This window comes from Elephas maximus, chromosome 1, assembly GCF_024166365.1.
Source record: "Elephas maximus indicus isolate mEleMax1 chromosome 1, mEleMax1 primary haplotype, whole genome shotgun sequence".
Classification (NCBI taxonomy): domain Eukaryota; kingdom Metazoa; phylum Chordata; class Mammalia; order Proboscidea; family Elephantidae; genus Elephas; species Elephas maximus.
Window position 1 is genome coordinate 19,386,978 of NC_064819.1, and position 16,796 is coordinate 19,403,773.

A 16,796-nucleotide genomic window follows, 5' to 3' on the forward strand; every position below is an offset into this window, starting at 1 on the left:
TTTTTAAACACTTTTTAAAATTCTACTTTAGATGAAGCTTAACAGAGCAAATCAGTTTCTCATTAAACAATTAATACACATATTGTTTTGTGACATTGGTTGCCAACCCCATGACGTGTCAGCACTCTCCCCTTCTTGACCAACTGGGTTCCCTGATACCAGCTTTCCTGTCCCATCCTGCCTTCTCATCCTTGCCCTTGGGCTGGTGTGCCCATTTAGCCTCATTTTGTTTTATGGGCTTGTCTAATCTTTGGCTGAAGGGTGAGTCTCGGGAGTGACTTCAGTACTGAGTTAAAAGGATATCTGGAGGCCATCCTCTTTAGGGGTTTCTCCAGTCTCTTTCAGAACAGTAAGTCTGGTCTTTTTTTTGTGAGTTAGAATTTTGTTTTACATTTGTCTTCAGCTCTGCTCAAGACCCTCTATTATAATCCCTGTCAGAGCGGTCGGTAGTGGTAGCCGGGCAGCATCTAATTGTGTGGGACTCAGTCTGGTGGAGGCTGTGGTAGTTGTGGCCCATTAGTCCTTCGAACTAATCTTTCCCTTGTGTCTCTCGTTGTCCTCCTTCTCCCTTGCTTCAGATGGGGCGGGACCAGTGGAGTATCTTAGATGGCCATTCACAGATTTTTAAGATTCCAGACGCTACTCACCAAAGAAGGATGTAAAACATTTTCTTTATAAACTATATGCTATGCCAGTAGAGCTAGATGTCCCTTGAGACCCTGGTTCCCAGTCGTGAGCCCAATACTTCGGTCTCTCAGGGAGTTTGGATGTGTCTATGAAGCTTCCATGACCTTGCCTGGGTCAAGTTGTGCTGACTTCCCCAGTATTGTGTACTGTCTTAACCTTCACCAAAGTTATCATTTATCTATTGTGTAGTTAGTGTTTTTCCCTCCCCAAAACCCATCAAAGATTATTTCTTTCTGTGCGTAAACCTTTTCATGAATTTTTACAATAGCGGTCTCATGCATTATTTGTCCTTCTGTGATTGACTTATTTCACTTAGCATAATGCCCTCCAGATTCATCCATGTTGTGAGATGTTTCACAGATTCATCATTGTTCTTTATTGTTGTGTATGTATGTATGTGTGTGTGTGTACCATAGTTTGTTTATCCATTTATCTGTTGATGAGCATTTAGGTTGTTTTCATCTTTTTGCTATTGTGAATAACTCTGCAAGGAACATGGGTGTGCGTATGTCTATTCATGTGATGGCTCTTGTTTCTCTAGGATACATTCCTAGGATTGCTGGATCATACCATATTTCTATTTCTAGAGTCTTAAGGAAGTGCCATATTGTTTTCCAAAATGGTTGTACCATTTTACATTCCCACTAGCAGTGCATAAGACTTCTAGTCTCCCTGCAGCCTCTGCAACATTTGTTATTTTCTGTTTTTTGGTTTCCTGCCAGTATGTTGGGGTGAGATGGTATCTCATTGTAGTTTAGATTTGCATTTCTCTAATGGCTAATGATTGTGAGCACTTCCTCCTGTGTCTGTAGCTGCCTGAATGTCTTATTTGGTGAAGTGTCCTTTGCCTGTTTAAAGGCACAGGCTCTTAAAAGGGTAGCATATGATTTTGTAATAACTTATTTTTTATGCAATAAACTCTCCTTAGTACCGATTGTAGTGTTGGCTCTCCTCTGCTTTTGGATCTTAGAAGAGTAGGATAGAACCCACCTTGATAACCCCAGAAAACCACATGGATTTTCAGATATTTTATAATATTGTCCTGTGGCCTAGACTGAAGTTACAAGAAATTATGAAGTTAGGAGAAGACTCCAATGTGTGTTTGACATGTTTTTTGGAGGAGGAGAGAATTTTGAAGCATTTTCCCTTGTAGGAAACTGGACTTGCTGTTTATTTGCTGATCATAGACCTGTTGTCACTTTTTTGTGCTCCTTTTTCAAACCATTTCAAATTCTTGTTGGAAGTATGTTAATATCTGAACCCTCTTACTGCTTTCTTTCCTCTTGGTCCCATAAAATGAAAACAAAAAGAAATTGTGTGTTTTCTTTAACAATGTAATTACAGCTGATATTCACTGAGTACTTCCTGAGTGTCAGGCACTTTGTTGAGCTTTTTACATGTATTTTAAAATTTAATCATTATGTATCTCTGTGGGAGAGAATGCTGTTATCTGAATTTTATAGATGAAACACAAAAAATAAGTAAAGTAGGAATTCAAACATAGGCAGTCGTTTAACCATGCAATTCTATTGCCTCTCAACATAAAAGTGTTACAGATCCCAATATAAAGGGCCTAGGACTTACTGAACAAGATCAGAGGTGGCCATTCACATTATAAAATGATTTAATGGGGGAGTTTCTTTTAAAAAGCTGGGTTACAGGGTATGTGCTCTCTGGTCAGAAACCTAGAGTGAGCCCTCTCATTTGGTGTGGAACATTTCTCTTACCCTTCTTGATGCCACTTAATGAGCCACAAGTCTTCCCATGGTTTAGTGGGTTATCCCTGTTCTAGCCATTGTTCTTTTTTGCAAAGAATAGCCCAGCACTGCTTTGGTGGGTAAAGGAGTTGAGCTGAAAGAGGAAGTTGGCTGGTGTGTTGAGGTGTAAGAATTTGTTTAAATGCCTGAAGGATAAGAATCAGGATCAGCACAAAGGTGGTTCCTATGAGATGGACAGACAGACTGCCGCTGTCCAACTTCTGTACACCTTCTACCTTATTGACTGTCTCGTTATCCAACATTTTGCATTTATGACAATATTAAAAAACCTACTGACTATTTTGTGCATGTATAAGGTATGCCTGGCAGTAACAAACACCAAGGTGCAAGGCAAGAGTAATACTGGCTTTGATGGTTAAGGTTATGTTTGCTTGGCTGGGCCATGGTTTTCAGTGGTTTGGCAGTTACGTAATGATGTAATTTGGCAGCTATGTAATGATGTAGTTGACGTAGTGGTTAAGCGCCATGGCTGCTAACCAAAAGGCCGGCAGTTCGAATCCACCAGGCACTCCTTGGAAACTCTATGGGGCAGTTCTACTCTGTCCTATACAGTCACTATGAATCGGAATCAACTTGATGGCAACGGGTTTTTTAATCATCCTCTATTTTTGTATAACACCGATTTTGCATAATGACCTGAGCTTTGGAATTTCTAACCATATTTATAAGTGAAGAGAGGGTGTACCATTTCTGACACCAGCCATCTACTTCTCTGCTGGGTTTGATAATTCATTGTGATGGCTACACAGAACTCAAAGACTGTATTCATACTTATGTGGTTAATTAGGGAACTCAGGATCAGGGTTGGGAGGCAAGTAGGTAAGATTTGGAAGGCTCGGCCAAAGTGGAAAGCACATCCCTCCCTTCTTCAATGTAGTATAGCTCTCTCAGCTCCCCTTCTCTTGGCCGTAGAAGCAGACAGACCCTTCTCTAGGCTGTGCAAACAGACAGGCCCTTCTCTCGGCCATGCGTGCCCCCTCTTGGCCCCCTCAGGGCAGACGCCCTCTCAGTCCCCTCAGGACAGACCTCCTCTTGGCCTTAGAGTTACAGCTCTCAGTATAGTTGGGCATCTGCTGCTTCCAAAAGCAGGCCAGCTCAGCCCTCACACTGCCTCTGGCCTCTCCGCTGCTAACTGGCCCAGCTCATAGCCAGTATAGCAGCTTGCTCAGCTCTCTCAGCTGCTTTCCTAGCCGTAGCTTTCTGCCCTCACTGCTGACTCTGCTGCAGGGCCCCTCTGGATCTGTCACTGCCTTCAGGGTTACAGCCCTTGACCTGTATTACAGCTCCTTTAGGAGGTTCCTCACTTCCTGTCTTTCTTGTTACTTCTCTCTTCTTGCCTCTGTGGGGTTGACTGCTTATTTAAGCAAACTCCTTGTCAGTTTTAAGGCATGACCCTCGCAGTAGGACCACTGATCAATCCCTGCAAATCACTCCATTCTATTAGGTGGTTTTATGTACCACTGTTTGTGTAACAAATTGACCAGTCCCTGAAAGATGCATAAAATAGACCAATCACAGGGTAGACTGCAGCTCAGGTCCAGACAAAAAGCACCATCATGTTGTTTACAGTTTACCAGGACATGTCAATCAACTGGGACAAAAGTAACAAATGTTTTGGGATAGAAAACAACTTGGGAGCACCCCCCCCCCCACCCAAGTTGCTTCTCCAAAGAACTAGGACAAAGTCAGTCCTCAGGGCTTAGGGAGAAAACCTCTCAAGCTGTTTATTCAAGGAACTAAGGGAAAAGGCCACCTAAAGGAACTCATTTCACTACACTTGGGCATGGTAGAGACCGTGATGAACATGTACAGGTAAATGGTTATTCATTTTATATGCAAATGTTAGGAATACATCTGTTTTATAAAACAAGAAGTCCAGATGTCAGTTTCAAAATCTGCACACTCTATTTTGACTAATTTATTTTAGTTTGATCATCCTTTAGGAGATTGTTAGGACTTAGAGCCTCAAATCCATCTTGAAGCTTTGGAGGGTATTTGCATGCTTAGTAACGATCTTGAATATCTGGTTGTTGCATATAAGGTTACATCACTGTGTGACCTGGTCTTGGTAATTCCCGTTTAAGGATATTGACAAAGAAGAAGTGGAGGTAGTTTTTCTTTTTTTAAGATTCTAAACGGATTGAAAAAATATTCTTTATTGCACTTCGTTTTTCATTTAAATAGTATTTTTATCAAGAAAATATAATGCTCAAATGACACATCCTATTTAGTTATTTTTATGGGTAATCTTTAAAAAAAAAAACAGTAGTGTCAAAAGTTTGCTGCTACGCTAGGAATATGCAATTATCTGGGTGTGGAGAGTTCTATTTTTGTGCTTCTCATAGAGCTTTGCTCAATTCACAGGCCAGAGTGATCGCTATGTGATTAGAAGTGGCTCAGTGTTAGCTTTTTCCGCTGGGTGTTTTTTCTATTCTAATTTAGTGTTTTGAATTAAATATTTTCTGAGTGAAACTTCTATTTCCCTGAGTTCTCAGTTAATTCAGCTGCTTCAGGTACAGCCAGCCAGAGCTAACCCCTAAAAATTATTTTCTTGAATGAAAATTCTTTCTCGTGTATGAAGTACATACATGTTCTTTTATTTGATATTCATTATAAGGGAACAGCATACCCTTTTTCGGTAAAAGGCCAAATGATAAATACTTTAGACTTTGTGGCCCATACTGTCTCCGTTCCAGCTGAACTCTGCTGTTGTAGCATGAAAGCTGTGATAGACAGTATATAAATGAATAAGCTTGGCTGTGTTTTTCAATAAAACTTTTTTTATGGACAATGAAATTTCAGTTTAATACAATTTCCATGTGTCATGAAATATTACTCTTTTTTTTTTTTCAGCCATTTAAAAATATAAAAACCATTTTAACTCATGGGATGTACAAAAACAGGTGACACACCAGTCTAGGCTGATGAGCTATAGTTTACTGACTCCATGAACCTATGAGATTTTATACAAATAATCTTATAGTTGTAGAAATCACTATTTGGACAGTCTAAATTACTTTTTCAAAGTTTTATAGTGAATAATAATTGTATCTAGTTCTGATTGCCAATGTGTCAGTCTGTCTGACTCTTTTGAATAAATCTATACTTTTTGTTACTTTTGTCTTTCTAAAAAGTCCTCTTAACTGACATTTTATTGAGGTAGGCATTAAATAAAGATTGTTGGATAAGGGCAGCGTGCATAGTGCCAAGGATATAAAGACTAATAAGATAGAAATCCTTGCCCACAAAGAGTTTATAATCTAGGGAGAGACACAGAAAAATAAAATCATGTTAATCCCTTATACATTTTCAAAATCCCCAAAGCTTAAAAACATTTTTTCATAATTTGTTTTATTTTTGTTGTTGAAAATATACACAGCAGAACACACACCAGTTCAACAATCTCTACACATACAATTCGGTGACATTGGTTACATTCAAGTTGTGCAACCATTTTCACCGTCCTTTTCTGAATTGTCCCTCCCCCGTTAACATAAACTGACTGCCCCCTAAGTGTCTTATCTGGTCTTTCAAGTTGCTGTTGTTAGTTTGATTCCATATAGATAGATCTTAAAAGAGCACAGTGCACAAGGCAGACTTTCTTTACTAGTTAAGCTGAACTATTGTTTGCTTTTAAGAAGACTGCAGGGAATATTTTTGGTTTAAGGGTTAAAGATATCTCAGGACAGTAGTTTCAGGGGTTCATCCAGCTTCCATGGCTCCAGAAAGCCTGGATCCTGTAAGAATTTGAAATTCTGTTCTGCATTTTCCCCCTTTTGATCAGGATTCTTTTATAGAAACTTTGATCAAAATGTTCAGTAATGGTAGCCAGGCACCATCCCATTCTTCTGGTCTCATGGTAGAGGAGGCAGTTGTTCATGGAGGCAATTAACCACATGTTCCATTTCCTCCTTCTATTCCTGACTCTTTTTCCTCTGTTGCTCCAGGTGAATAGAGACCAGTGGTACCTTGGATGGCTGCTTGCAAGCTTTTTAAAACACCAGGCACTGCACAGTGAACTAGGAGGTAGAACAGAGCACTGACCACATTATTAGGCCAATTAACTGGGATGTCCAATGATACATGACCCTAAACCTCCAAACCAAGGAACTAAATCTTTTTTCTTTTATTTCGAAGGAGCTGGTATGCCGTGGGAGTGTGCACTCCCGCAAAGTGGGGTGGTGTGTGTTTTACTTAATACAAAAGAGTTGGCTGGCGTTGGAGAAGGGGAAACTAATATTTACTGAAAGCCTTTTTGTTCTTGTCATCCATGCAAGATATTTTGGTTTTTTGTTTTTTGATTACTTTTATTGTTTACCAAAACCCTGCGATATGTTGATATCATAATTCCCTACAGATAAGGAGAAGTGAGGCTCACAGATGTTAAGAAATTCAAATAGCAAGTTGTATAGCCGGTATAGTAACCGGGTTTATAACTTTCTATTTGGCTTAGATTTAGAAAGAATAATGGGATGTAGCACTCATTTATCAAGTGATGACTTTATTCCAGGCATTTAGATATATAATATACCAAATAATTTTTGTAAAAATTAGGTGTTTTGTTCATTTATCAGAGGGAGATGAATCTCAGAATGTTAAATTCTACGTTTAATAAGATTTAAGTTGGGATTAGTAGCCTTTCTGCCTCCGTGGCCCCTGTTTGATCCTTGGATTTCTTTTACCTGGGGCTTTTTAAGTTTTTTAGCACAACGTACAGCAATAATCACATTTTGAATCCTGATTTAGCAAGTGTGCGCGTACATGCTACAGACGTGTGCACATGCACACATGAAACATGTTTCATGAAACATCATTTACCCTTATTTCTGATAATGCTCTCAAAATTTCTGTTCTTTTTCATAAAAAAGAAACATTTGTCCTGACTTGCTAAAATGATTAAATGAACCTCTAACGAGTTGTGACCTACAGTTTGACAAACATTACCTTATAGCAGGCAAGCTGTACAGATTCAGTTTACACACTATGGAGTGCTTTTGTAAGAGGCAGCCTACCTGCTCATCGGGTTCCAACTCCTAGGGACCCTGTGTAACAGAGCAGAGCTGTCCTGTAGGCTTTCCTAGGCTGTGATCTTCACGTGAGCAGATTGCCGGGTCTTTTCTCCCGCGGAGCTGCTGTGTAGTTTGAAACCGCCAGCCTTTGGTTAGTAGCCGTGCGCTTAACCACTGCGCCACACACAGCTCCTTATTTAGTTTCTAGCCTTTGCTAAATTTTCTGTGTTAAAATTGGGTTGTTAGGAGAAGTGAGACTAGAATATATTGGTTTTAGGTACTGATTTTTATAAAATAAATTGGAAACAAAATGGTGCGTTACGCAAAAGGAACCTCTTTCTCAGCTGTTTTTCGTGAACGCCCCTGTTTTTGGTTGCCGGTTGCTTTACTGTCTTGCTGCGTGATGCTTTGTTGTGTAGACATCTGATGCTTTATAAGGCTCAACTTGTAACATTTCTTCTTTTTTTTTTTTTTTTAAATACGTGCTATTTAGCTCTAATTAGTGTTATTAACTTGAATAGCATGAATGTGTAAACCAGCCTAATGCGTTCTCTCTTTGCCCTACATAAGAATTCTGTTGTCTTCCATGATTATGAAATATTCATTCTCCATCCTGAGGTAATTATTACTTTCTATGAAGTGTAATTTTTGAGCATTCAGATATTATTTTTTTAGCAAGAGTTGTTTTTGAAGTGTAAAGTATATATTTAAGCACATGTAATAAGTTATGTTTGATTTTTCTAGGGCTGCACTGGAAGAAGTAGAAGGAGATGTGGCAGAATTGGAACTGAAACTTGATAAGGTAAATTTACATTTGTAACTTTTGGAAACAGTAATTCTTTCTTTCCATAAATAATGACTAGTGTCTATTATACTAGATCCTTCGCATTACTTTTTTTTATTACAATATTTTATTGTGTTTTTGGTTTAAGTTTACATAGCAAATTAGGTTCCATTTACAAGTTCTGTACGGCAACATTGGCTACATTTTTTACAGTGTGTCTGCGTTCTCATTATTTCTGCTCTGGTGGTTCTATCCTCATTAATCTAGCTTCCTTGCAGCCCCTGATCCCTTACCTTCTCGTCTTTGCTTTAGGGTAAATGTTGACTATTTACTTGCGGGTGATATTCTTTGTTTTATGAGCCAACCTGATATTTTCCTGAAAGGTGACTTCGAGGTGTGGTTTCAGTACAAAGTTTAAGGAGTGTCTGAGGCCTCTTTCCTTTCCATATGAAGTTGGCGATTTGTTTTGTCCTTTCAGTAAAGTATGTTGTTGGGATTTGGATCGGGATTGCATTATGTGCGTATGATGGAATGTTCTTCCATTTATGTAGGTCTCTTTTATCCTATTACTTCTTTTATCCCTTTGAGGATAAATGCTATTATTATCCCAAATTTACTTATGAGGAGACTGATGCTGGAGACATTCATTAAGTAGCTTGTCCAAAATCTTATCTCTGTGCCAAAGCAAGAATTTGAATTCATGTCTGACTCCAAAGCTCACTAGACATCCTTTACGTTATCCCTTCCCCGTCAAAAAGATAGTGTCTGTCTTTTTGTTGTTTGTTTATTATTACCATTATTTATTGTGTGATAAATGCAAGTAATGAAGCATTTGCCGTTTCAACATTCAGTGACATTAATTATGTTTATGATATTGTTCAACCCTCACTATTATCCATGTCCAAATTTGTCTATCACCCTTAGCAGAAGCTCAGTGTCCACTAATGAGTTCCCCTTTCCTTCCCTCCTGCCTGCCTCTGGTAACCAGTAATACTTTGGTCTGTGTATGCTTGCCTGTTCTAGCTATTTCATACGTATGTATGTTTTTTGATGCTTACGGGATTTCATTCATAACCTGACCATTCTTGTTTATAAATTTGTATGTGTACAGGTTCTAATATAAATATGCGTTAAAATACTGATTCTAATTTTTTTTTTAGCTAATGACAGAAATACTTACGATATATTTAATAACTGATATTAAGTGGTTATATTTTTTCTGAGTGTAAATGTACATTGATTTCCACCTTCTATATTAACGATCGATAAGCTTTCTGCATCTGTGGACTGCCTGCCGTGTATCATGCATCATGCTGGGTGTTAGAGACAGCAGAGTAAGTAAGACATGACTTCGGGTCCCAGGAACCATTGTTCAGTGAAATTTCTCTCTTAAAAATTCTGGAGTCAGATGCATATATTTGAAATACCTTTTCTGAAGTTAATTTCTTATTAATATAATTATTTTTGTAAATGGTATTGCCGAATAAAGCAGTGCTTCTCAAACCTTACTGTGCATAGAAATCACCTGGGGATTTGGTGGAAATACAGGTTCTGATTCAGTAGGTCTGAGGTACCTGGGATTCTGTGTTTCTAAGCAGATTCTAGGTCATGCCAGTGTTGTTGGTGCATGGACCACACACCTTGAGTAGCAAGGATGTCAAATGTATTACTTAGGCTGAAAGTTTTCAACTGTTTTGAAATCATGGAACATACATATATATAGACACACACACACACACATATGTAATACAGAAGCTTTATAAAGCAGTAGTATTATATGTATAAAATAAATGAATAAATAGAACTTTAGAAAATATTTATTAATAAGTTATTTTTGTGTAGTGCTTGGTTCCCTGGGTGGCGCAAATGGTTAAGCGCCTCACTACTAACTGAAAGGTTGGTGGTTTGAACTCAGAGGTGCCTCAGGAGAAAGGCCTGGCAGTCTGCTTCTGAAAGGTCACAGCCATGAAAACCCCATGGAGTACAGTTTCACTCTGCGTGGGGTCACCATAAGTTGGAATCAACTCAAGAATTTTTTTTATAGTATATATTTTTTTATTTTTGTAATAATTCTGTAAGCTAGGTAGGACAAGTGGTGTTATTTCCATTTTATAAATGAGGCTACCAAAGCCCAAAAAAATGAAGTGGACTTGTCTCAAATCACAGTTCGAAGAGACAGAACCAAGGTTAGAACCCATATGTTCGACTCTTAGTCCAGTGCTCTTACATACCACTGTACTGCAGGGTCCATTTTTGGGGAGCACATGCCATTTGGAGATTTTCTGGGGAACCTTAACAAATTTCCAGGCAAGTGTTTTTTAAAAATTAAAATTTTAATAATGCATAGGGCTGTTATTTTCAAATGGCTTTCTTTGTTTTCTACTTAAAAATTGTTTTTTCTTAAACATTAAATATTTAGTTTTGATTTTCTGGTAGCCTTGTGAGAGAATTTATAGATGGGCAAGACTTTTTAAAAAGAATCAAAGAGTAGTATAATAAGGATATCCTCTTCAGAGCCCTGGTGGTGCAGTGGTTAGCGCTCAGCTGCTAACCAAAAGGTTGGCAATTTGAACCTACCAGCTGCTCTGCAGGAGAAAGATGTGGTATTTTGCTGTCTTAAAGATTACAGCCTTGGAAGCCCTATGGGGCAGTTCTGCTCTGTGCTATAGGGTTGCTATGAGTAAGAATTGACTTGAAGGCAGTGGGGTTATCCTCCTTAGATAGAACTGCATCTAAATCATGTGAAACACTTTGAAGGGGGCAAAAAAAACCCTCAAATTTTAAAGTACCTAAACACCCAGAATCCACTGGCAGCATTTTAGTTAATGATAATGCTTTTACGAGTGGCTGTTGTTCTTTATATGATTTGGTTGAGGGTGAGGGAGACTGGCTGAATCTTAAGACTGGAAGAATAAAATCTTAAACAAGGTATGAAAACATTGGCATTCAGTGCTAAGAACTCTAAGCCCTTCTAAAGAGTCATTCTTAGGTCTACTGAGGGCATCATGGAAACTTGTCATCTTTTAAAATGTCACCTCCCCCCAAATGGAAATTCCAAACTTAATCTCACTCCTTTATAAAACATACTCCCTCCCAAATTCTTTTTTTTTTTTTTTTTTGTTTCTCCCACATTCTTAAGCTATTGTATATCACTTCTACATTAGAATTATGGGGAGTTAGCACAGACAGACTGAGAGAAACAGGAAATGGCTGTTATTGAAGGCGGTGGCATTGAAGGACAAGAAGGGGTGGTGGTGCCCAAGACCAGTTTTAGTGATTTCCTAACTTTCTGCAGGGCAAGTTCTACCTGTACTATCATTGTAAATCATGCCAGAGACAGGTTAAACTAGCCTGGTGACTTAGGTTACATGTATTTTGTTTATGATGTGTGCCACCAGTAGTTACGTTCTTTCTGGTGGTATTGCTCTGCTGGGTTCAATTATTTAGCCGCCCTGGCAGGTGTTCTGCATTGTGGCAGCATCATAGAGTATCATAGCTGCCATCTAGATATAATTTCTTAATCTATTGCATCTTCTCACTGAAAGCTTGCTCCCCTCTTTGTTAAGCAGAAATCCTTTAAATCTCAGCTGAACCAAACTTCAGTTCTTTTTTTTTTTACACTGCATTGCTTCTTGTACGTGCTTCCATTTAAACTGTTAAAATACTATTGTAGTTTTTGGTTTGTAACATACTGTAGTAGTTAAGAGCACAACTCTTAGAGCAAGGATACCTGGGTTTGAATGGGGTTCTACCATTTACTGGCTGTGTGACCTTGGGCAAGTTCCTTAACCTTTTTGTTCCTCAGTTTTTTCATCTGCAAAATGGGGAAAATAAGAATATCTATCTATGTCCTAGGGTTATTATGAGAATAAGATGAAATAATACACGTAAAGTGCTTAGCACAGTTCTTGGCACATGTAAGTCCCAGATGTTAATGGTGGTGATGATGATAGCTCTTCAACAGACTGTTAGCTCCTTGAAGGCAGAGACTGTTTTTAAAGGAAAAACAAAACCCCAAAACTCTTTTGTTGTGCACTGCTGTGTACCAAGTCCTGTGTTTTACTTGCATGATGTCTAGTCCCTACAACAATGTTGCAAATTTGTGTTATCCCCAATTTGCACATGAAAAAATGAGACTTAAAGAAATGTTACTTATTCAAGGATAGCCAAAAACTAAGTTGTTTCGTTTTCCCATTATTTGACAAAATGCCTAGGACATAGTTATTATCACTTAGAAAAAATTTGCTCAGTGTATGAGGCTACTACTTGATAATTTTAATCAACTTTGCATTTACTCTTACTCTTAGGAAAAAATCTTCTCACTTTGTGGCTTATGTTATTCAGTTATATCTTGTTCATTGTGGTCATCTAGTAAGGATTTTGACAGCTGACAAAGTTTCCCTTTTTCCCCAAGTCAGACCTTCATCCTGGATAGCTTACATGTGGTTCAGTAATATGACAAGTTGATTTTCTCTTTAACTCTTGTGATACCAAAAAATACTCATTGCCATTGAGTTGATTCCAGCTCACAGTGACCCTTGATAGTCACCTCTATTGTACTTCTGGTACCTGCTTTCATGGCCATATTCTACGCCTCGTCACGCAGAGTTCTAATCTCTGAAATCTGCAATGTTGAGATTTTACTTTCTGATTTGCCTCTGCAGTTCTTCCAGTTCTCATTCTCACTCCTTCTGCTTCTATTCTTCAAGCTTACCCAGACCTCTAGTCTTTCAGTCTGTCCACTTCTGATATTTCAGATTTCTTCTTAATTCACTTTCCTTTCAGCCTGCTTTTTCACACTTTCACCAACAGCGTATGACAGTGCCTCTTTCCCCACACCTGTACTCCACAACAGCTTGCTCTCAGACTCTCTGATCTTTGCTGTTCTGTTAAAAAAAAGCAGTCATTTGCATTTCTTTTATTATGAATGAAATTGAACAACTTTTCATGGGTTTAAGAGACATTTGTATTTCCTTTTCTGGAAATTATCTGTACAAGCCCTTTGCCGAATTTTCTGAACTTAAAAAGTGATTTATATACAGCCTTTCTTATAGTAGGGAAATTAGCCTTGTGCGACTTATTGCTCATATTGTTTTCCCATATTGTCATTAGTCTTTAAAGTTTTTTTTTCTTGTAGAAATGTTTTATTTTTATGTACCTGAATTTATTAATTTTTTTCGTTGCTGATTTTTGAGTTTTACATCTTCTTAGAAAGGCCTTTCCCACTTTGAGATTATGAAACATGTAACTTCCTGTTTTCTCAGGATACCTCTTGATTTTATTTTTTATGTTTAGATCTTTACTCTATCTGAAATTAATTCGAGGGTTTGGAATCCAATTTAGTTTCTTCTTTTTTTAAAATCTCTCTCTCTAGGTGGCTATTTAGTTGTCTCTGTTATTTACTAGATAATCTCTTTCCCTCCCCTGCTTGCTAGAATATTACTTTTATTAAATATTACATACTGGTATCTGTTTCTTGACTTCTCAGTTCTGTACCATTGATCATTTGTCTCTTCACATCTATTACCAGACTTTAATTTCTGTACCTTCATATTTTAATATCATATTTTAGAAACCCTGGTGGCGTAGTGGTTAAGTGCTATGGCTGCTAACCAAAGGGTCGACAGTTCAAATCTGCCAGAAGCTCCTTGGAAACTGTGGGGCAGTTCTACTCTGTCCTATCAGGTCGCTATGAGTCGGAATCAACTCAACGGCACTGGGTTTGGTTTTTATAGGGATACTACTCTTTTTCAATTTTTTTTTCTTTTTGTGCATGCTGGTTACTACATATGAACTTATAGAATTAGTTCTTCTAGTTATTAGAATTTTTTTTTTTTTGGGTAACTGACAAATTATTTAAAAGACTGGACTTTGCCAGCATTTCTCATAGTGGGTTTTATGGAATGCTGGTCCTGTGAGATGTTTCTTCTAAAGAGAATTCCACAATTACGTATTTTTGAGAAATGCTGAATATAATACCTTCTCTCTTGGATTCATAGTGCGTATTAATATGTCAGAAATTCTTAAAGGTTCAACAACTTAAAAAAACCTGTTTAACGTCAAAAAACTTAGAGTTTCCCAGACTTAACTTGATCACAGAATCTTTATTTGGTGCAGAATATTCCTGCAGGATGGTCAGTAGCATATGTGTTGGGAAACAATGACCTCTGATCGTGTCTTCTTCTTTATCTACTGTGCATAACTCACCGTAATCTGGCTGCTGCACCCTTTTCCCCCACAACCAGTTTTTCTTAAAACTCTCCTTGCCAGGATTACTGGTGACTCTTGGTCATGAAATCCATTAGGCACTTTTTTCATCTCTTTAAAACTTGACCTTTATGGATTTTCATCCTATCTGTCATTTTTGGCACTTTGTTCTTTATTGACTTTGGTGAAATCATTTTCTTGGTTTTCCTCCTACTTTTACCTGTTCCTCTTTAGTCTTATTTGGGGAATCTTTTTTTTTTTTTAACTGTACTTTAGGTGAAGGTTTGCAGAACAAACTACCTTCTCAGTAAATAGTACACGTATTGTTTTGTGACTTTGGTTACCAACCCCACGATATGTCAACACTGTCCCATCCTCGACCTTGGGTTCCCCGTTACCAGCTTTCCTGTTCCTTCCTTCCTTCTAGTCCTTGCCTCTGGGCTGGTGTGCCCCTTTTGTTTTCTTTTGTTTTATGGGTCTGTCTAATCTTTGGCTAAAGGGTGAACCTGGGGAGTGACTTCATTACTGAGCTAAAGGGGTGCCTGGGGGCCGTACTCGTGGGATTTCTTCAGTCGCTGTCAGGCCGGTAAGTCTGGTCTTTTTTTGTGAGTTAGAATTTTGTTCTACATTTTTCTCCAGCTCTGTCCAGGACCCTCTATTGTGAACCCTGTCAGAGCAGTCATGGTGGTAGCTGGGCACCATCTATTTGTACTGGACTCAGTCTGGTGAAGGCTGTAGTAGTTGTCCAAAGTAGTCCTTAAGACTAATCTTTCCCTTTTGTCTTCTTCCTTGCTCCAGAATGGATGAGACCAGTGGAGTATCTTAGATGGCTGCTCACAAGCTTTTAAGACCCCAGATGCTACTCACCAAAGTAGAATGTAGACTGTTTTCTTTATAAACTATGTTATGCCAATTGCACTAGATGTTCCCTGAGACCATAGTCGCCACAGCTGGGGAGTCTTCTTATATGCTCAACCTTTGCTTTCTTTCTAGAATATATCACCAACACTGTGTATTTGCTGATGTCTCCACCACTATCTGCAGCCCACTCCTCTGTTCTAAGCTTCAAACATCTGTTTTCTGTTGTGTTTGATAGACTTTCCACTTGGCTTGTCTCATTTTTTTTTTTTGTCTCATAGGCCCATATAGCTCAGGCCCAACGTGGTTAAAACAGGAGTCTCAGCTCTGCTAGCCAGTGTGGTGTCTTTGTGCAAACTAGCATCCTGTAGCAGATGCAGCCTGTGTCAGGGCTCCTGCAGAGCTTGGCAAGCAGAGTGCAGGCTGGATTTCAGCACCTACCCTCCCCCTTGGCAGAGCAGTCTGCTTAGCTGTGCTGGAGTCCTCCACAGCAGTTCTTGCATTGGTTGCTCCGCTTCTCTCCCTGCTTGCTGATTTAATTCAGGCTACCTCCTTGTCTTTACTCGTTCTATTTTCTTGTCTTTATTTTTCCCCTTTAAGGTTACCAGTCTAAAGTGAAACTCTGATCAACTCACCCAATTAATGTCTTTAATTGCTTCCCATTTCCTTTCACATAAAATTCAAACACCTTAGCATTACATAAAACCCGTTGCCATTGAGTTGATTCCAACTCATAGCAACCCTATAGGACAGAGTAGAACTGCCCCCTAGGGTTTCCAAGGAGCAGGTGGTGGATTCCAACCGCCAACCTTTTGGTTAGCACCCAAATGCTTAACCACTGTGACACTGGGGCCGGAGCATTACATACAAGGTTTTTTGCTTTTTTTTTTCCCCCTGCAAATCTGGCCCTTGTATATGTTTCCAGCATTATGCTTTTTAATGCCCCCACAATTTCACACTCTGATAAGCACTTAGTGCCTGAGGTTTGCCCTGTTTCTAGGGCATTAGCACATCATCTTCCTAGAGTAGTAGCTTCCAGCTACCCTTATCTGATTGGCCAGTTCCTGTTGGTCTTCAGGTCTTATCTCAATTGTTGCCTTTTCCAGGAATCCTCCCCTGATTCCCAGTAAGCCTGTTTAGGTGTTCTTCTCTGTTCCCTTACACATGATTTGTCCTGGTAGGTTTGTTTGTGCTGTATAGAATTTATCTGCTTGTGTCCTGGCTAGAACAAGAGCTCCTTGAGAGCAGAGATTAGACCCTAGAGCAACGGCTTTAAATTATACTCTGAGATCCTTGGGGGTTTTCTGGAGATTCTCTGGCCTCTTTGTCCTCTTTTTGGTGTCTTTCTCCCCACCCCTCTGCATGACCTTCCCTCCTTTGTTTAGAATAGCTGGGTTTTATATTATATGTATGTATGTATATATATGTGTGTGTGTGTGTATATATATATATATATATATATTTGACTTTCAC

General features: G+C 38.8%; 1 protein-coding gene across 4 annotated transcripts in view; it reads left to right on the forward strand.

Annotated features, from left to right (window-relative positions):
* ACAP2 (ArfGAP with coiled-coil, ankyrin repeat and PH domains 2) overlaps positions 1-16,796 on the forward strand; it is a 152,271-nt gene that overhangs the window by 42,611 nt on the left and 92,864 nt on the right. For 3 of the 4 annotated variants that reach the window (XR_007516713.1, XM_049879864.1, XM_049879855.1), the window contains exon 2: positions 8,219-8,276. Coding sequence is in view for 1 of the 4 variants with exons in the window: in XM_049879864.1 (XP_049735821.1) it covers positions 8,219-8,276 (58 nt within the window). In the remaining 3 variants the exon portion in view is untranslated. Of the gene's footprint in view, positions 1-5,550; positions 6,492-8,218; positions 8,277-16,796 lie in introns of those variants that run through there. The other variant, XM_049879862.1, reaches the window with a different exon arrangement.